Here is a 21,379-nt window from a genome sequence, read left to right as displayed (position 1 = left end):
GCAGCACATTAGAATCATCTTCACATTTACATGAGTATTTTTAAAATACTGAAACCTGATCTTCTCTCCCAGAGATTCTGATTTAACTTGTCTGAGTAGAGCCTGGGAATTGGTTTTCTTTTATTTTTTAAGTTTCCCCAGGTGATTATTTGATGTGATTACGAAAATCTGAGAGCCACTAATTTTGGTTCTCAAATGTCAGCATGCAGAGCTTTTTAAGACAGATTGCGAGGCCCTACCTCCAGGGTCTTAGATTCAGTAGGTCTGGGGAGGGGTCTGAAAATTCGTATTTCTGTTAACAACTGGTTTCAAGTAATGCTGATTCTACTGGTCCAGTGACCACACATTGAGAACCACTGGTTTAAATAGAAAAAAAAAAAGATTAGAGTTCCAATTTTTAAGTATTTCTGACTAACATCCCTACTGAGGGATGTTTTCCAGCAAAATACTCATGAACATGTAAACAGAAACAAAAGATGAAAACTTAGAATGACAGTGAAATTAGGACTGACAGTCAAGGTCAGCCTACTTCCAGAAATTCCAAAAAATTTGCAACTACTGTAATTTGCAAAGTCAATAGAACTGGACTCAAAAATTTGTTGGCCTACCTCTGCTACTCACTGGGAACCGAACAAACATTCCTTGATGAAAGATTTTTTTTTTAATGTGTATCCTACCTCTATAGTTTTATTTAAAAACCTAAGGTCTGTGGCAACTGAGAAATGAAGAAGCTGTTCCCATATTGAATGAATGATGTTTTTAAGAAGCCAACCTACTGGTTCCCTACTTCTCTCAGGCTACACGGAGACACATAGGCACACTTCCTACTCTCGCTGCACCCAGCCATGCTTGACCTCATCCAGAGAGATTACCAGTAAACAAGAGGTAGGAAAAGTTAATGTGCAATGGCAGGAAGGGGCGTTTCCAGCATTGCATCTTGGAAGTTGTAGTCCTCTTAAGTTAAGTGCATTGGAAGTAAAGGAAACAGGCAAAACACACTCTGAATTATAGGTTTATATATATTCCATCTGTTTAAATTATCTCAGTCTGGTAGGATCAAGGTAGATACAAGTCTGAGACCTGAGGCACTGGGCAAGTAATGTTCATCAACCTAATAGTTTCACTGAAGAGTTGAGAAGAAAATTTAGGGCCTAACTGAAACTCATAAACCATGTCTGTTGGATAATACCAGCTTTGGATCTTTTAATTAAAAGTCTCACAAGCCTTCACATTCTGATTGAAATAGATCTGTTAGAGACTCTTTTGTCAATATAAGAAATAATTTTGGCAGAAAGTCCACAGTAAAAAATTCTTCCTGCCCACTTCCTCCAACCACAAAAGCAAGTAGGATTTTTATAGTGAAACAAGTTCACATTTGACAACTTTTTTTAGCTTTCTAAATAAACCTTGAGGTTTGTCTAATACTAAATTATTATATAAGGAGTTATAATTCCCAAAAAGTCTCTAAATTTCTGGCCCTACTCTCCTAATATTCCTAGCAAAAGTTTAACCACATTCTGCTTGTCATGAGTGGGAATTAGAAATGACAAAAGTTAACATTCTTCTGCGGTGCTGGATAAACATTTTATTTTAAACTTAAATGTGTATAAGTTCTAAAACGGTCGCTTATATATATTTTTTGTTAGTTTTTAACTCCTTTCTTTCTCTCTTTCTCTTGCTTGCTTTTTGCCTTTCTCTTTCTCTCTCTTTTGCCTTTCTTTTTCTTTCACCTGTCTTTCTTTCGCCTGCCTTTCTTTCTTTTTCTCTTTCTTTTTCTTTCTTTCTTTCTTTCCTTCCTTCCTTCCTTCCTTTCTTTCTTTCTTTCCTTTCTTTCTTTCTCTTTCTTTCTTTCTTTCTCTTTCTTTCTTTCTTTCTTTCTTTCTTTCTTTCTTTCTTTCTTTCTTTCTTTCGTCGGCCTTTCTTTTTCTTCCTTTCTTTCTTTCCTTCCTTTTTCTTCATTTTCTCTTTTGGTATTGATTTATTATTTTTATTATTGATTTATTTTCTATCAGTATTGATTTATTTTTATAGTGTACTGTTTATCTTATTTTTTGCTAAGACATTGCTTTTGCATTTCTCTATCATGTGGCACTTAAAATATTAAAGGTAGCAATCATTTAAGTATCACAAAGTATATTAGTTTGTTAAAGTAATATATTCTTTGTACATTTTACTTTTTATAACTTCTTAGGTTATTACATATTCTTGGGTTTGTAGGTACACACTCAAGAGTCTGAAATTTTTCATTCATTAAAAATGATTTTCATCAGAAGAATAAGTTCAACAGGTGACTTGTTGTTGTTGTTGTTAATATATGATCTATAGGAGAAGAAAAGATGATGTTTAGACTAGGATGACACCACCTTTTACCCTGACTCTCCAGGATGAAGTTAAAAGGAGGCTCAGGAAGTCATTGACCTCTGACCTCATCTTAGGAAACCGATTTATTTATTTATTTAAAATGACCTATAATTAAGGTGTACAAAATGATGTTATGATATTCTTATGCACATATACATCATCTCACATAGTTGCCCTTCTTTGGGTGTGTGTGGTAAGAGAACCTGAAATTCTCTTAGCAAATTTCTAGTATGCAATATAGTATTATTAATCATAGTCAGAAAACTCATTGAAAAGGCAAAATCCACTTGGCTCCTGGTCTATATGTGTTGCCCTTAACACTGTCAGAGAACAGCACCAGTGATATGACATTTTTTTCTGGTCATTTCCACGCACTGTCGTTTGATTTTAATATCATTTTGGCATACTTAGATAATTTCTCTCTCTCTCTCTCTCTCTCCAATAGAGGAGGTGAAAAGAGGATTTTATTCCATTTTTCTTGACTGGGAGACTAGTTTCTTTGGCCAAGAATCAAAATGAAACATTCACCCCTCTTTTCTCATGACACTAGTTCATTAGGAATTGCATATTTATGTGTGTGTGTGTACGTGTACATGTTTAGTACTGTATTACATATTAGATAGTGCCACTATTTTGTATATGTGTATGTTTATATATACATATATATGTGTGTGTGTATATATGTTTACTACATATATAAATACTCTATTAAATGCTAATTGACCACTGCAGGAAAATATATTTCTGAAGACAACTGTCTGCCCTTGGACAATAACTTAAACTAATAAAATTGCACATGCAAATTTATTTTATATTTTCTATGCTAAAAAGTATAGACATTACAGTGATGAGTTAGGTATTCTTAGAAGCTAATAGATTTATTTATTTTTAATGTTAGTATTTTATTACTATTACATCTTAGTACAATTTTTTACCTTCTGTTAGTTTCTAGGGGCATAAACTTCTTTTTGAGCATCTTTGTGCTGAAAATTATATGTAAAAAAAGTTTATTTCATTATAGCATCCTGAGTTTTACTGGTGGAATTTATCTTTTCAGCATTTCATACATACTCAGAGATATTAACTCAAACAAAAGTTTTATACTTTTACCAGCGGAAGACTGATGCTTTCAGTTAACTAATTAGCTGTGTGTAAGTTACCTTTTCCAAATAGGCAATCACTTTTGGAAACTTAAGATTGAGGAAACCCATTTTAAAGTAAGCAAGTTTACAGTTTGTGTGAATGACAGAGCTCTATCTAACACTCTGAGATCTATCAAAGAGTAAATTAGCTTGTTCTTAGTGAAATAAAGATACAGTTTAAAAATGTAAATTTTATGCATGTAAAGACCAAACCTGCAAGAAATTTTTTTTCTAAATTTGCATTAAAATCTATGATATTTTCTGCCATCTCTTGATTGAATTACCATTTCTTCATTGAGCTCTTTTGTTAATTGGGTAAAAGAGCTCTTGAGCAAAAAATTTGGCTTTTTTGTTTTAAAATTTTGATCTAAATGTCTTGAGATTATCACAAATGCTTTGTTTTTTCTCAAATCAATTTTAAAAAGATGCTATGACATGGGATACCCTGCTCCCTTAAACCTCAGTCCATCTCTAAATTTTTCAACCGTACTGCTAATTATCTCTGCTGTACTATTTTTATTACAATGCCACCAAACCCTAAATGATAAGGATGCTGACATCCTGAGTAGCTACTTTTTGTGTTGTCTTCCATACTTACATTTATGCAGACAAGTCTTAGTATTTTTAATAGTTTTCTCAGTTTATAATGGCTTTAATATCTATCCAGATGATGCCAGTTCACCCAAGGAAAGGACACACCCAACCTGAATTCATACTTGGGTTGCTGTCTAAAACCCCAACCAAAGAATTAAGTCATGAGTACTCTGTTCCCCTGCCCTCTGCTAAATGCAACAAAACATCATGGAGGAAAACCCGAGCTTGTTTTATGTTTGAGGCCATTTTTAATTTTGTTAATATTCCACTCGTTAATGGCAAGAGAATTTCAGATTTGGTTAAATGACAATTCTCAAATGAATGTTATTTACAAAAAGCCTAACACAAATGACGGTGAAAGGTTAAAAATAATAATATTTCCAGACCTATGAATACAAAAAAAAACAAGCAAGTAGCAGTGGTAAAGGGAATTTATGAAAAAGTTCAATTCAAAGCCCAATAGCATCACATGAGGAAGAAAAGAGTTATTTTTATGTAATTCACAAGCAGTATAGCAGTATAAGTTAGTCATAATAAAGCTTTGTCATCAAATAACAGCAGTAAAATACAACAAAATCTGTATGTCTCACAATGGTAAATTGCAAAAATAAAATTTTCATGGAAGATTTTAATACCTTTCTTGAATTTTTTTTTTTTTTTTTTTTTTTTTTTGAGACGGAGTCTCACTCCGTTGCTCAGGCTGGAGTGCAGTGGCGCCATCTCATCTCACTGCAACCTCTGCCTCCCGGGTTCAAGCAATTCTCCTGCCTTAGCCTCCTGAGTAGCTGGGATTACAGGTACCTGACACTACACTGGCTAATTTTTGTACTTTTAGTAGAGATGGTGTTTCGCCATGTTGGCCAGGCTAGTCTGGAACTCCTGACCTCAAGTGATTTGCCCACCTCAGCTTCCCAAAGTGCTGGGGTTACAGGCGTGAGCCACCATGCCCCACCACTCCTTTGAATGTATAAGGATCATGTAGGCGATCAGTAAGGACACACAGAACTTGTAGTACATGATTGATAAGGCTGAACTAATAATACATGTTATACTTTTTACTCTACTGTGATAACACTTTTAGTGAAGTATTATTTTTATCTTTAGATATAATGAACAAAACTCAATAAAATTCAAAAGGTAGCAATTAGTTATGCAATATAAATTCTGACCATAAGATGATTAAAAACAGAAATTAATAAACATATTCCAAATATTTATACATTTTAAACCTCTTTCTGAAAAATAATTGTGTCAAAAAATCAAATTACAATTCATATTACTTAGAAAATAGCCAATAAAAATACTAATGATAAAACTACCGATTTCGCTAAACCTTTCATAGGTAAATATATTACCTTATATTATTTTAGTATTAAATAAGGAGGAGTCATAATTACTTGGTTATGAAAGCAGTTAAACAAAATTAACAGGTGAAGCACAAACTGGCAAAAATAATTAGTCTGAGTGTGTCAAAGGATTCATATTCTTAATATATAAAATCATAAAAAACCTCCATAAATAATAGACTATTCAGGAGAAATAAAATTTCTAATAAGTAGAAGAAAGCAACTTCATTTATCATCAAGATGCAAATTAAAATAACTGTAATTCCATTTTCACCCTCAAATTGGAAAAAAAATTTAATAATACCAATGCTGAGGAGCATGTAGTAAAAAGAGTGATTGCATACACTACTAATGGGAGTGTAAATTGGAACTACTTATTTTTTTAATGATTTGGCACTATATATCAATGGCTTTAATCTTTTCAAATCTTTAGACCTAACTATTCAACTACTCAAATCCAATTATTCTAATTCAACTACTCAAAGTCAACTATTATCCCAAGGAAATAATCAGAGCTAAATACAAAGATTTATGCAAAAAATTTACTTCAGCATTATTTATAATAGCAAACAAATGAAAACAATCTAATATCCAACGTAGAAAAAAATGTTAGATCAATCATGGTCTGTCAATGAGATGCAACATTTTTATTTTATTAAAATCTATACTATTCAATAATCGGGGGGAATGATTTGGGAAACACTTATGATATCGTGTTAGGTAGAAAAATCAGAATACAATTATATGGCCAATTCTAAACTTTATTAAATTAACGTGTTACTAAAGACAGGAAGGAGACCCAACAAAACATTTACCTGGGTGATAAGATGGTATGGGTATTAAATATACGGAAGACATTATATAGATAATTCAGTAGGGTTCTTATATGCACAGATTAAATCACTTCTTTCAAATGTAGGGTGTGTTACTTTATATGCACATATGATTTGTTTTTACCTCTGCAGTTCCTTGTCCAGAAGGAAAATTCTCGCGTTCTGGGTTAATGCCCTGTCACCCATGTCCTCGTGACTATTACCAACCTAATGCAGGGAAGGCCTTCTGTCTGGCCTGTCCCTTTTATGGAACTACCCCATTCGCTGGTTCCAGATCCATTACAGAATGTTCAAGTAAGAGGAACTTCATTTCTTATGTAATCCTATGTTGGACATTTACTTTTCCCTGTCTCTGTTGTAGTGTCAGTTCTGAATATTACTATTTTTGGTGGATTTGGGCATCTGGACTTGTTAAATTGTCCTTCTGAAGTATTTTTGATGACCATGACACAAAGAGTCTTGTTTTGGAAACACTGAACTTGATAACTTCTAAATTTCTTTCTAAGAGTCTAGGATGTAATGATGTAGGCCATCCATCTCTGTTTTCTTTTTTAAAATATAAGTGAAACAAAATATATGTGGCTTTACTCACTCTGACAACCAGAATCTTGACCATAGTGTTAGACATAGTCCACTTACTGGCATATGTACCACACTGACATGTTTTTCTATTAATTGATTAGGTTTTAGTTCAACTTTCTCAGCAGCAGAGGAAAGTGTGGTGCCCCCTGCCTCTCTTGGACATGTTAAAAAGAGGCATGAAATCAGCAGTCAGGCAAGTTCATTTTGCATAAAATTTTCTCTAGTGGAATGCTTGGAAAGCAATTTGTCATTTTACACGTCACACACAGGAAAAGGACCAGGATTGAAACTTTAATCAACATGTATGAATTTTATAAATGAATAATTGTATTTACAATGACTCCTGTTTAGAACATTCCCAAAATGCAACGTTAGATGTTCTAAGTACCAAAAATGAGAGTTTTTCCCAGAAATGCCTGGCAATAAGAATGAGTAGATACGGGGAGCCTTTTGATTCACTATAAACACTTACCACAAGCACAACCCATCATTTGAGTAAGAGAATTTGGTTTAAGGAAAGGCTTTTTCTAATTGGCAGGCAGAGTTACCCAACTTTCATGAAAATTATTTAAATTTCTTTGCCAGAAAAGAAAAGATTTTTTGGGGAAAAGTATGAGTCCTTAAAAATTAAGAAACATAAATTAAGAATATAGCTAAACCAAATGCTTTATATTTTTTACAAGACTAGTTGTTAAGTCTTGATTACTTTAATAGATTCACTCATTACTCTGTATTCACCTTGCCCAATGTCATGAATTCCTTGCCTTTTAGTATTTTCATGGATAATGGGGATATATTTCTGATTACAACTTCCTACAGCCTAGTCCAAACATAATGACTTGTTAGGACTCTATAAGTCATATTTCAAACTGAGCCTAGTGAACACAGGAATTTGTAAGATCCCCTAAAGCAGTGGCTGTCACGTGGAGGCGTAATAGAATCCTGGCCAAGTTTTTAAGACAGTAATGTATAGACTTCACTCCCAGAGATTCTGATTTAGCTGATCTGGGTTGGCGCCCTGACCTTAGTACGCTTTTAAAATATCACTTATATTCTAGCATGCAGCCAGCATTTAGAAACGCTCCTTAGGTTTACCAGAACATCACCCAAGAATGATATATATCATTTGCTCCCCTATATGGCAGGTACCAGTGTTATTCAGGCAGCAACCCACCTAGCTTGAGTGAACTTACCTGGAAACAGGAACGAGCTGTCTAATGTTGCAAACCTGACTCTAATCAGGACTGCTTTGAAATAAATAGAGTGCTTTGTCTCTGATTGATTTTTTTTTTTTATGCTACTGGTAGGTTTTCCATGAATGCTTCTTTAACCCTTGCCACAATAGTGGAACCTGCCAACAACTTGGGCGTGGTTATGTTTGTCTCTGTCCACTTGGATATACAGGTAAATAACTGAGAGGAATGTAGATTTTAAAATATTTTATATGAAATCATTATGACTTGCAGTATCAAACTTCAGTACATTAACTATATCCGATAAGATACATTAGACCATGTAAATGTGCCAAAATTTGTTGAACAAGATAAACAATAGGTGAAAAAATTATACATACTTCACAAATGACAGTTTTCTTTGCCTATTTTGGCTAAAGAATAAAGGCTCATCTTCCCTATGAGTCTTTGTCATAACCCACAATTTAAATTGAAATACAGGGGTCATGTTCAAAGTTTCATTCTATCAAAAATTATATGCATGATACTCAACATAGAACAGATTGTCCAGTATAAACATTTTTAAATGAATTGGCAGTTTCTCTGATTTGCTACACACTAATAGAAGTTCTTGTGAATAGCTATGATTTGTTGCTTTGTTTCTATCTTTCTGGAAGCTGTGCTTAGAAAACAATTTGGCTTTGGACTTTATTATGTAGGAATTATGTAGGAATTATGGGGGTTTTTAACAGTTTGGTTCACATTTGACTTGAGTCCAGAAACATAATTTTTGAGGGGAAATGAACTATACCTTAAAATTGCAATTAATTTAAAATAATTATTTTCTTCTAGACAGTTTTTTTTCAGTGTTATACAACCAACTTAAGTTTTTCATGAGAAATGGTATTTAAGTAAAGGAATTCACCACAAAATAAGCAAAAGGAAAGTCAAAAAACAAAGTATAGCCAAGATCTATCTAGAATATTGGCATTCCATTTATTATAGCTGGCTCATGTTGTGTGCATGTGTGTCTCTGTGAATTTTTAAAAAAATATTTACCTTGATGTTCCATAAGAAATAAAGGATCTTGTTTGGGAATTCTGTAAGTGAGTGGTGGTTGAGAAAGGGTATAATATAGGACAGTGGTTCTCAAACAGTCATGTGCATCAGAATCATCTGGAAGGCTTGTTAAAAACACAGATTGCTGGAGTCCAGCCCCAGAATTTCTGATTCAGTAGGTCTGGAGTACAGCCTGAGAATTTGTATTTTTATTGCATTCCCAGGTAATGCTGATGCTAGTGAGGAGGACCCTGAGAAAGAATATGGGTTTCCAGCACAGCTAGCTCATAGAAAGCCTGTGTGCACCCTGTGAGAGGATGCAGCCACTCTGGGACACCTGGCATGTGAGCTGTGATCTGGCAGGCTTTAGCCCGACCTCCACCCCTGAGCCAGGTGACCTTGGTAGCAAGTACAGATGATATTGTAACTTTCACTTTGAAATTAGCATAATTCCTGGCTCCATTTTATGCTTCCAGGTGCCCCCACCCCACTTCTAATTTGGGATCTTTTGCTATCTTCTATGTATCTTTATAAGAATATCTTATATTTGTTTAGAAAGAGGTGTTACCTTCATTAGATACTTAATAGATGGTAGCACTTAATGAATATTGCCCTTTTCTTTACCACTACCCATTTAAAAATTCTGATTATTGAGATAATTGCCTTTAAATGATCATAGTTCTATTTCGGTTAATCCCATCCTGGATTGTCCCTCAGCATTTGGTTTACATTGTAGGCTTAAAGTGTGAAACAGACATCGATGAGTGCAGCCCACTGCCTTGCCTCAACAATGGAGTTTGTAAAGACCTAGTTGGGGAATTCATTTGTGAGTGCCCTTCAGGTTACACAGGTAAGGGGAAGGTCTCTTGTTTTCAACAATATAAATCTTTGAATCATTAAGATTTCATCACTGAGATAAATTTGGAATGTGTCAAAGATACATTTATAGAATATTATAAACATATTGAAGAAGCATATTTTCTAATATTACTTATTTGCATTGGAAAAGCGTTCTTGTCCTTATCCGGTTATGTAAGGAGAACAAGATATCAATATGGCAGTGTGTAATTGCTTTATAAAACAGGCAGGCGTGTTCCCATCTTTGCCAGCTAGATATGTGACCTTGGACAAGACATTTAACTTCACTGGACCTATTTCTTCATTTGTAAAAATGGAGGTGAGGAAATGACAGAAAATAGGTAAAGCCTACTACAAATACAAGGTCATCGCCAAGCTTTTTACTAGTATTTTACTGAATTTATGAAGTGTATATGCTAATTTCTGTGGATGTTTATGTGTGTGTGTGAATGTGTGTGTGTGTAATTATTACTAACTGTGGACTTCAGGTGCATGTATCTTTGAAATTGTTATGGACCACTATGCCTCTCCTTTTGACTTAAATGCATATTTAAGTGTTATCTTATTTTTTAGCATCCAAAATCTTTGTCTTTATTTATGACTTAAATAATTTCAACTTTTATTTTAAATTCAGAGAGTACAAGTGCAGGTTTGTTACACGGATATATTATATTGCATGATGCTGAGGTTTGGAGTACAGATAATTCCATCACCCAGGTAGTGAGAATAGTACCTAATAGGTAGTTTTGCAGCCCACACTGCCTTTCTTCTCCCCTCTAATAGTATCCAGCATCTATTGTTCCTATTTTTATTCCATGTGTACTCAATGTTTAGCTCCCACTTTAAGTGAGAACATGCAGTATTTGGCTTTCTGTTCCTGCTTGAATTCACTTAGAATAATGGCCTGCAGCTGCATCCATGTTGCTGCAAACGACATGATTTTGTGGAGTTTTTATGACTGCATAATATTCCATGATGTATAAGTACCACATTTTCTTTATCTAATCCACCATTGATGGGCACCTAGGTGTATTCCATGTCTTTGCTATTGTAAATAGCACTGGGATGAACATACAAGTGCATGTGTCTTTTTGGTAGAATGATTTATTTTCCTCTGGATGTATACCCAATAATGGGATTGCTGGGATTACTGGCCAACCATATGCAGAAGAATGAAACTGAACCCCAGCCTTACACCATATACAAAAATTAACTTGGATTAAAGAGTTAAATGTAAAACTTCAAACTATAAAAATCCTAGAAGAAAACCTAGGGAATACCCTTCTTGACATCGGCTTTGGCAAAGCATTTATGGCTGAGTCCCCAAAAGCAATTGCAACAAAAACAAAAATTAACAAGTGGGACCTAATTAAATCGAAGAGCTTCTGCACTGCAAAAGAAAGCATCAGTGGAGTAAACAGACAACCTACAGAATGGGAGAAAATATTTGAAAACTATGCATCTGACAAAGGCCTAGCATTCAGAATCTATAAGGAGCTTAAACAAATCAACAAGCAATACACAAATAACCTCATTAAATAGCGGGCAAAGGACATGAACAGATACTTCTCTAAGAAGACACATAAGCAACCAACAAACATGAAAAAAAAAAACTCATCATCACTAATCATCAGAAAAAGGCCAATCAAAACGACAATGAGATACCATCTCACACCAGTCAGAATGGCTTTTTTTTTTTTAATTTTTGTATTTTTTGAGATGGAGTCTCGCTCTGTCACCCAGGCTGGAGTGCAGTAGCATGATCTCGGCTCACTACAACGTCTGCCTCCCAAGTTCAAACAATTCTCCCGTCTCAGCCTCCCAAGTAGCTGAGACTACAGGCGCATGCCACCATGCCCGGCTAATTTTTTTGTATTTTTAGTAGAGATGGGGTTTCACCATATTGGTCAGGCTGGTCTCGAACTCCTGACCTCAAGTGATCCACCCACTCCAGCCTCCCAAAGTGCTGGGATTACAGGCCTGAGCCACCGCCCCTGGCCAGAATGGCTATTATTAGAGTCAAAAAATAACACATGCTGGCAGGGTTATAGAAAAACACGGATCACTTATGCAGTTTTTTAGGAATGTAAATTAGTTCAGCCACTCTGGAAAGCAGTTTGGAGATTTCTCTAAGTGTATATCTTAAGAGTCGCAGCTTCCAGCACCTTCTCACAAAAATAGTTCAGAAACAGTGATCTTATTCTCAATTCCCTTGTTAACCCACATTATAATTACTTAATATTGATGATATATTCTAATAAAATAGACTAGGATTTACTACTTTATAAATAGTAATGACCCCATAATATTATGGAGAGTACTGAGATCATCTAAATCATCCAGCGTTGTACCTAACTCATCATTATTATACTAAAAAGATACATATTTTAATAGGTGTGGGTATATAATTTTCTATATTTTAAAAAGTTTAGTAAAATCCTGATAACATTTCAAAGGAACCAGATTCTAATAATTTTATTGTGTATCTAAAAACAACTTCCATAAAGACATGAAAATGTTTAACATAACTTACAGTAGTAATCATTTGGAACAACTCATATATTTTCTCTATTTCACATCCATGCAACACTGGTAGTCCCAGGCTTATGAAAAGATATTGAGTTTATACAGTAAAATTGCATTTCATCTGGAAGTGTAATTTGAAAGTTTATATATAGGGAGACATTTTAAATGTCAATGTTGCCCTTGAAAATCCTTCAAATCAGCCATCAAGTAGAGTGGACTTGATATTGCACTTGATAAAGTGATAGCATACTCTATCAATTACAGTGGACAGGCATGCTGTTTTGAAATATGCCTGTTTTACCTCAACAACAGAAGATATCATTTTTGTCTTATGAACACCAAAGCGGGTGGCTTGCGTTTAGGGGCCACATCGCATATATCTTAAAACAAATTTCTCTCAGCTTATACTCTAAGAGGCCCACATGCTGTGAGACCAACTGCAGACCAGCAGACTCATCACCCCAACCAAGGGTGTGTATTCAACAGCTAGAACCACATCCAGATTGCTTGCCTGGTTTTCATTTTCTTTCCCATGCTCTTTCCTCTCCACCATCTGCCTATGGTTGCATTTCTATAGGCAGTATTAAAATTATGCACCTGTATCCTACAATTCTTTATTTAAAATTCCAAATCTCATGTTAGCGACACCTGGTGTTGAATCATAGTAAAAACTTGTGACAAGAATGGCAGACACATACTATGAGAAAAGTGGAACCAAGTTTCTAAAAATATGCATTTACTAGACGTGAAATATATTATGTATGTTATTTATTAGACATTAAATTTATTGTGTGGATTTACTGTGAAAAAACAAGTGTTCATAATGGTCTGTATGAAAGTGTAGATTTTATGTTAGATTTACTATTCTCAAAAAAACAACTTTTATTATGAAATTTCCTTCTAGCATATTTTAATGTCAAGGTACATAAATTATTAGATACGTGTTACATAATTCCATGAGTTATAAATTTAAGCATCCGGAACTCTTCAACCCAACGAGTCTTTGCACATCTTTTCTTGAATGTGAAGATTTATGGTTCTAGGCTCATTTCTGTGCCTGTGCTTGGCAATGTCACAGACCTCTTTGGATCTGTTTCTAGATGTGTAAAATAAAGGATATGAATAACATTAGTTGTTCCCAAATTATGTTCACACAAAACATGGGACAGCTGCACAGAAATTTGGCTGTGTTTCCCTAATTTGCAGAAGAAAATGAGTTATTTGCTTCATTCAATATATTTCTCCCATAATTTTTGCCAACTTTGTAACTGTAATGCTGTAACTGTTACCACTTAACTCTAAAAGGAATAAACTCAAAAAGAGAACAACTAGCAAACAAATAAGGAGAAAAAATTTAAAACAAAATCACACATCTTTTTAACTAAAAAATATGGTCAGATATTCATGGTTATCATTTTCCATTGCATGCTGAGTATGTTAGATTTCTTGCTAGAAAAATTTTTCAGTTCACAGAATAGAAGAAACATTTTATTTCAACATGTTTGGCAAAGAGTTAAATTTGTCACAAACATGTTAGCCATGATTTCCAATTTCCCTATTCCAATGCCTGAACAACTTGCTTGGAAACTATTGGTCTTAAAGTCCTGTCACGTTTTCTCCAGCTCAAAGATGAATGATTCTTTGCAGGTCAGCGGTGTGAAGAAAATATAAATGAGTGTAGCTCCAGTCCTTGTTTAAATAAAGGAATCTGTGTTGATGGTGTGGCTGGCTATCGCTGCACATGTGTGAAAGGATTTGTAGGTAAGATGTTTCCAGTCTTCCTATGTTGTCTTAAAATCTTGTAAACCACCACAAATTAGTACATTTCTTAACATGATACATATTGTGAATTTTTGGATTTTATGACTGTATAGTGATTATGTAAGAGAAAGTCCTCCTTTTTGGAGGAAATACACGCTGAGGTGTTTAGGGTAAAAGGACATGCAAGTCTGCAATTTACTCTCAAATGGTTCAGCAAAAAATATTTTTTTTGTATGTGGTGTGTGTGTGTTAAGGCAAATTTTCAAGAAGGAACTGGAGACAAACCATGTAATATCATATTGCAAACAGATGCACAATAATATGGTTTAAAAGTGTATGCTTAATTTCTAAAGAGTAAATCCAAGAAAGTGGCCAGTGAAGGAAAAAGGCAAGATCAAAGAAACAGGCAAGTTTTGAATGGAAAATTTACTAGCTTTATTTCTTAACATTATCTCAATTAGTTGTCTATCTGGGACACATTCAAAGCAGTGTGTAGAGGGAAATTTATAGCACTAAATGCCCACAAGAGAAAGCAGGAAAGATCCAAAATCGACACCCTAACGTCACAATTAAAAGAACTAGAAAAGCAAGAGCAAACACATTCAAAAGCTAGCAGAAGGCAAGACATAACTAAAATCAGAGCAGAACTGAAGGAAATAGGGACACAACCCTTCAAAAAATATTACCAAACTTAATTTCAACAAAAAGTAAGATTTAAAAAAGCAGATTATCGGCTGGGCATGGTGGTTCACGCCTGTAATCCCAGCACTTTGGGAGGCCGAGGCAGGTAGATTACTTGAGCTCAGGATTTCAAGACCACCTCGGCCAACATGGTGAAACCCTGTCTCTACTAAAAAAATACAAAAATTAGCCAGGTGTGGTGGTGGGTGCCTGTAGTCCCAGCTACTCAGGAGGCTGAGGGAGGAGAATCGCTTGAACCTAGGAGGTGAAGTTTGCAGTGAGCCGAGATCGTGCCACTGTACTCCAGACTGGGAGACAGAGTGAGACTCTGTCTCAAAAAAAAAACAAAAAACAAAAAAAACCCAGATTATCAAAAACTCAGAGTCCACAAAAAAATGACTTACAAAAGCCAGAGCCCATTACAGAATGGATCTCAAACCGGTTTGATGGGCTCCACAGCCTCCATTCCAATCCTCTAGAAGCAGTATCCTCCAGGGAGTCAACACTTTAGTTACAGTGTTCCCAGGGAGTTAATCATTTGGGCTGTTTCTCTTCCTTCTCCATCCTCAGGCCTGCATTGTGAAACAGAAGTCAATGAATGCCAGTCAAACCCATGCTTAAATAATGCAGTCTGTGAAGACCAGGCTGGGGGATTCTTGTGCAAATGCCCACCTGGATTTTTGGGTACCCGATGTGGAAAGAATGTCGATGAGTGTTTCAGTCAGCCATGCAAAAATGGAGCTACCTGTAAAGATGGTGCCAATAGCTTCAGGTAAAAGGCTAAGTCTGATTCTTTTCACTGTTTTTATTTTTTAAACTATTCAGTGATTCTGCAGCCTTTATGGAGTGTTGCTTTGAGTCTCAAGTCAGTCATTCTCAAATGCTGGCCCGAGGACTGGCTACAGTTGAATATTCCCACCACCATTTCTGCTTCACTAAGCCTGAAGTAGAGCCTATCATTTTAAAATAGGCAACCTGTTATGGCTTAAGTTTCCCAATGATTCTGATGCACAGCCATGTTTGGGAACTAACGTTCTATACTTGGGAAGTCATAAAAGATGAAAGGAAATATAATTACTCAGAAGCAGATACAGTAGCACTAGACAAAGCCCATATTTTAATTATTTATTTATTTATTTTTATTTTTTTATTTTTTTGAGATGGAATTTTGCTCTCGTCGCCCAGGCTGGAGTGCAATGGCGCGATCTCGGCTCACTGTAACCTCCTTCTCCCGGGTTCAAGCGATTCTCCTGCCTCAACCCCCCAAGTAGCTGGGATTACAGGCGCCTGCCACCACACCCAGCTAACTTTTGTATTTTTAGTAGAGACGGGGTTTCACCGTGTTGGCCAGGCTGGTCTGGAACTCCTGACCTCAGGTGATCCACCTGTGCTTTAGCTAAAGTTTTTATACCAGATAAAATCAAAATGGAATCTGCAATCATACTGTGATAGTGCTCATCTTTATTCTATGTCCATGATTTTCAAACTTTTTTTTTAGTTTAGTAACCTTTGGTTCAAAAGAAATCTAACATGAATGTAAAAAAGTAAAATAATCAAAGCTAAGCTTTTGTGGCTGAAAATAGTAGTATTTGAGGGGCAGAAAGACTATGTCTCCCTGAGGCAGCTCTTAGGTGCCAGTAGAATACAGTTTGAAAAACAACCCTCTCCTGTTGTCATTATCAAGACTATCCCATTCCATCCCCCACTCTTTGCAGGGAAGTACAGAAGATAGCACATCTGTAGTACACAAGACAGATTTCTCTTGCTTGCAAAATTACAGAAAACTGTATTGTCCTCAAGATGCTGCTGGTGTTATAAGTTTGCAAAAGTAAAAACCAAAAAGAAAAAAAAGATCTAGCCCAATTGCAACATTTCCCAATACCCTTCCTTCTAGTTCAGCCCCCTTCCATTACCATCCTCCCACAAACAGCCAAGGCACTATCCAGAAGAAAATAAGAAGGCAACTCTGCCAATGAGACTTTCACCTACAATATGGAAATGAGGTCTTATCATGTAGCATCGCTTTCTCATGGGTGTTTGACATTTTCTGGCATATAGTACGTAACTGTAGACAATGAGAAATTTCCAGATGAACAACAAGAGTTCTAAACTCTTTCCTGGGTTTAAAACAATGGATGAATACCAAAGTTGTCTAAATCCTAACTAGAAGAAAGGTGAAGGTACAAGCTCCCAATTCAGAAGGAACATAGGTTGTTGACAAAGTGAATCTATTTCATAGATGAGGATATGATAGTGTTGTAATGACACCAAACACAGGAGGATAAAGGTGAGTGAAATTATAGTCACAGTAGATTTACCATCAAATGCAGAGACCCAGTAAATATCCCTCAATTCCAACTGAGATTTTGTTTAAATCCCCCAAACACCAGTTATTCCTATTAGTCACTGTTAGGTCAATATCAAAGAGGTCTTCGTATGATATGCTAGTAACAATAACATTAACTCGCATTTATTGGACCAGTCCTTTTAAATTACAAAATATTTCAGTCACATGGAAAATTACAATAATAAAAGTCATGTACTGATGACTGTGATTATCAAACCTTAGTATTTTGCCATATTTGATTCACATCTTCTGTTTTAAAGATGTAAGTTCTAAAGGTAGGGCTGGATTCCCTCCAACATAGACACATGCATACACACACACACACACTCACATTCACCTTCTTCCCCCAGCAGTAATCACCGTCCTGAAGTCTGAATATATCTTTCTTATTCAGGTTTTATATTTTGCTACATATATGACTTCTATAAACAGTATATAAGTTACATGTTACATAAGTGGTATCATAACATACATATTCTTTTTGCAATTCGGTTTTTTTCCCACTCAGCATGATATTTTCAAGTATTATCAAGGTGGTTACATTTGGCTTTGGTTTGTTCATTTCAGCTGCTCCTTAGTATTCCATTACATGATGGAATTAATTACACTATGATTCATTTTCTCATTCTCCTCTACATAGACATTTAGAATGATCCTGCTATGAACATTTGTTATATGGGTCCCTGTGCACCTTGTGCAATTATCTCCTAGAGCAGAAAACAAGAAATGGATTTACAGGGCTCTGGGAACACAAACTCTCAACTTCTCATGACATTGCCAAATTGTAGTCCTACTCACTATATGGGACTTCCTGTTTTATGACACTCTTGTCAACATTTGACATTACCAGATATACTTTCCATTCTGATGAGTTTAAAATGGTTTGTTGCATAGCACAGAAACTATATAACATCCTGATTAAGAAAAAGGATATAGGTTGATTCAAAACCCCACTCCACCACTTAGTAGCAGTAGAACTTGGGCGAATTCTTTAACCTTTCTGAGCCACAGTTTAGCTTATCTGTAAAATGGGAATAATACTAGTATTACCTCATTGTTATGAAAATTGGCTTAACATATGAAAGCCTTTAGAACAGCATTTGAACTTTTGATATTTTTCTGAGAACTCCTATGAGGAGAGAAACCACAATGTATGAATTATATTTCACCTGGACCAGAACTACTTTCTACTTTATTTTTGCTCCTGCAACATTTCTAATACATCTTGTCTTACATAGATTTAATCAAGTGAACTGGAAAAAGTAACCTGCAATTAAAGCATTGTTTTGATGTGGAAAATGTGTTCCAGCATTTCGATTTTCAAAGTCTTTTGAGATGAGATTATCATAAATGGGAGACTTCCTACAACTGTTCTAATTGTTACAACATTTTGTTTTCTTTCAGATGCCTGTGTGCAGCTGGCTTCACAGGATCACACTGTGAATTGAACATCAATGAATGTCAGTCTAACCCATGTAGAAATCACGCCACCTGTGTGGATGAATTAAATTCATACAGTTGTAAATGTCAGCCAGGATTTTCAGGCAAAAGGTGTGAAACAGGTATGTGTCAACTCAGTGTTATTAATAACAATACCAACAATAGTAATATAATAACAATACCAATTTTGCCTGCACCAAGCACTGCCCATAGGCCAAAAACTATGCCAAGCACTTTGTACTCATTCAATCTTCACAGCCATCCAACAAACTAGGTACTACTACTATTATCCTCAGTGGCACAGATGTTGAAATTAAAGCTTAAAAATTTAGGGGGGAAATAGAGAAAACTGAATTTAGTAGAACTCTTCACATTCTACTTACTTATAATAGAAAGAATACTTTGATAAGCCACTTGACTTCAGAGGTGAGAATCCATGGACATGTTTGAGAATCAGCAGATCAAATCTAAATACTTTCTCAGGAGACTGGAGCCTTTTAGCTGTAAGACTTGTTTTATTCAGTGGTCTATGCAGGTTTGGGGCAGAGCTGAATTGTTCATGAAATAGGGAAAAACCAGAGCCTTGAGTAGGGCAGCATGTTGCCCTCGCAGCACCTCCTCCTTCTCTCCTGTGACATCAATTACTTCCTCTCTACTGAGTCATTCTCATCAGCATACAGACACGCTTTAGTATCTCCTGGCTTTAGAAGCATTTCAATTCCACCTCTCCTTCCAACTACTTCCTGTTTCTCTGCTTCCTTTCACCATTGAATGCTTTTCCTATCTTATATACTCACTGGTTATTTTATTTAAAAGAATGCACTATGTATTTTGTAAATAATATGTATTTAATTTTGAAACTGCTTCTTAGATAAATAATCATATTCACTGAAATGAGCTTCTTTGACAATAGCACTGCTTCCTCTGACAATTGGAAATGTCTTTCAAGTGCCACAGTCTGCACACTTTTCTTATTCATTGCAGAACAGTCTACAGGCTTTAACCTGGATTTTGAAGTTTCTGGCATCTATGGATACGTCATGCTAGACGGCGTGCTCCCATCTCTCCATGCTCTAACCTGTACCTTCTGGATGAAATCCTCTGATGACATGAACTATGGAACACCAATCTCCTATGCAGTTGATAACGGCAGTGACAATACCTTGCTCCTGACTGATTATAACGGGTAAGCAGAAGTGTCGGGAAGGCTATGCTTAAGACCTTATCTTGGAACCGAATTGAACTGACATTGAGGATGGGAAATGGGAAAGTAGAGGGTCAGGTGTTCCCAGAAAACAGTAGGGTGTCAACAATCAAATGGAGCATCTGAACAAGTTCTGTAAGAAGGTAAAATTTTAGTGATAATACCTCAAACATGTATTGTATTTTGCTGTTTACTAAGTCTTTTCATATGTATTACTTCATCTGATCTTCACAATGACTTGAGGAACTGTGCCCATTTTACAGACAGTAGAATAAAGTTTCAGAAAGTCTAAATGACTTGCCCCAAATCTCACACCTTGGGAGTAGCAGGGCTAAGTCTCAAACTCTGACTCAAATACTGATGCTCTTTCTTTTATATAATAGGATCTCTAAAAGTTAAGGGATTTCAGTGACATCATTGACGCTTGGGAGACAAGTGTATTGCATACAAATCAGTATACAAACTCAGTGTGCATATTTTTTTTAGAATCCATTAATTCCAACTCCAGAGCCCCATCCCCATGGGTTGTCAGGAGAGCCAACCTTAGTTGTACCCAGAGTCTTGCCAAAGAGCCACAGACTTGAGCAGGACTTCCATCGTTGGCCAGCTGTCCACATTATTTATCACTGAGCTGTCCACTGACCCAGCCTTTGTGGTCCCTTTAAAATCACTGCTTTTTTAAACATGTGAAATCCTTGGCAAAACTTCAGGTTCATAACTTCGATGTGGTTAGATTCTGTGGTGCACCACATGTCCTTTTCCTCTCAGATCCACTGAAATCGTTGTCCTATGTATGAGCAGGTTGTTGGTGTTCAAAACCCACTGAGCTTTTTTTTTCTATCCCCAATCCAGGGGAATCTGGTAGAAGTCTCCCATCCTCAAATACTATTCTTCTTAATGTACTTGATCTGTCAAAAACAAAAATCCAAGAAGTTTGCAAAAACCCTCCTTTGAGACAAAATATATATAAAGAGAGAACCTGTCGCCTCCTTGAATAAGAAGAGAAACTGGAAAAATGCAGAAAGGAAACCATTAATATTGCAAAAAATATTATTTTTTCATAAACATCTGTAAACAGGATCTGATAAGATGCTGGGAGAAGTAGTCAATGAAATTTTATCTTCATTATCAATTTTCTCTAATCGTTTCTTTTTCTCCATTTGATTTAGAGGATTTTTTACTTTAAACTGCTTGTTAGCTTTGTCATTTCCCTGAATGACACAGTTATTGGAAACATCTTCTGGCTGGCCATCCTTGTTGTTTCAATTATTCTTTTCTTTGGATTGGCATACTTTGTCTGACATATGACTACATGAGCAACTGTCTTAGTCCATTCAGGCTGCTATAATAAATAGCATAGACTTGGTGGCTTGTAAAGAACAGAAATATATTTCTCACAGTTCTGGAGGCTTCAAGATCAAGGTGCCAGCATAGTTAGTGTCTGGGGAGGCCCTACTTTCCTGTCCACAGATG

At 35.7% G+C, this 21,379-nt stretch overlaps 1 protein-coding gene across 2 annotated transcripts in view; it reads left to right on the top strand.

Annotated features, from left to right (window-relative positions):
* The window catches only part of SVEP1 (sushi, von Willebrand factor type A, EGF and pentraxin domain containing 1), a 205,045-nt gene that overhangs the window by 116,162 nt on the left and 67,504 nt on the right, over positions 1-21,379 (top strand). Inside the window, exons 19-26 of one of the 2 annotated variants that reach the window (XM_054500630.2) lie at positions 6,409-6,570; positions 6,960-7,051; positions 8,166-8,262; positions 9,826-9,939; positions 14,121-14,234; positions 15,486-15,687; positions 18,667-18,824; positions 19,687-19,888. In XM_054500630.2, coding sequence (XP_054356605.1) covers positions 6,409-6,570; positions 6,960-7,051; positions 8,166-8,262; positions 9,826-9,939; positions 14,121-14,234; positions 15,486-15,687; positions 18,667-18,824; positions 19,687-19,888 — 1,141 coding nt within the window. The remainder of the gene's footprint in view (positions 1-6,408; positions 6,571-6,959; positions 7,052-8,165; positions 8,263-9,825; positions 9,940-14,120; positions 14,235-15,485; positions 15,688-18,666; positions 18,825-19,686; positions 19,889-21,379) is intronic. The other variant, XM_063650280.1, reaches the window with a different exon arrangement.

This window comes from Pongo pygmaeus, chromosome 13 (assembly GCF_028885625.2).
Source record: "Pongo pygmaeus isolate AG05252 chromosome 13, NHGRI_mPonPyg2-v2.0_pri, whole genome shotgun sequence".
Taxonomy (NCBI): Eukaryota; Metazoa; Chordata; class Mammalia; order Primates; family Hominidae; genus Pongo; species Pongo pygmaeus.
This window is presented reverse-complemented; position numbering and strand designations above follow the sequence as displayed.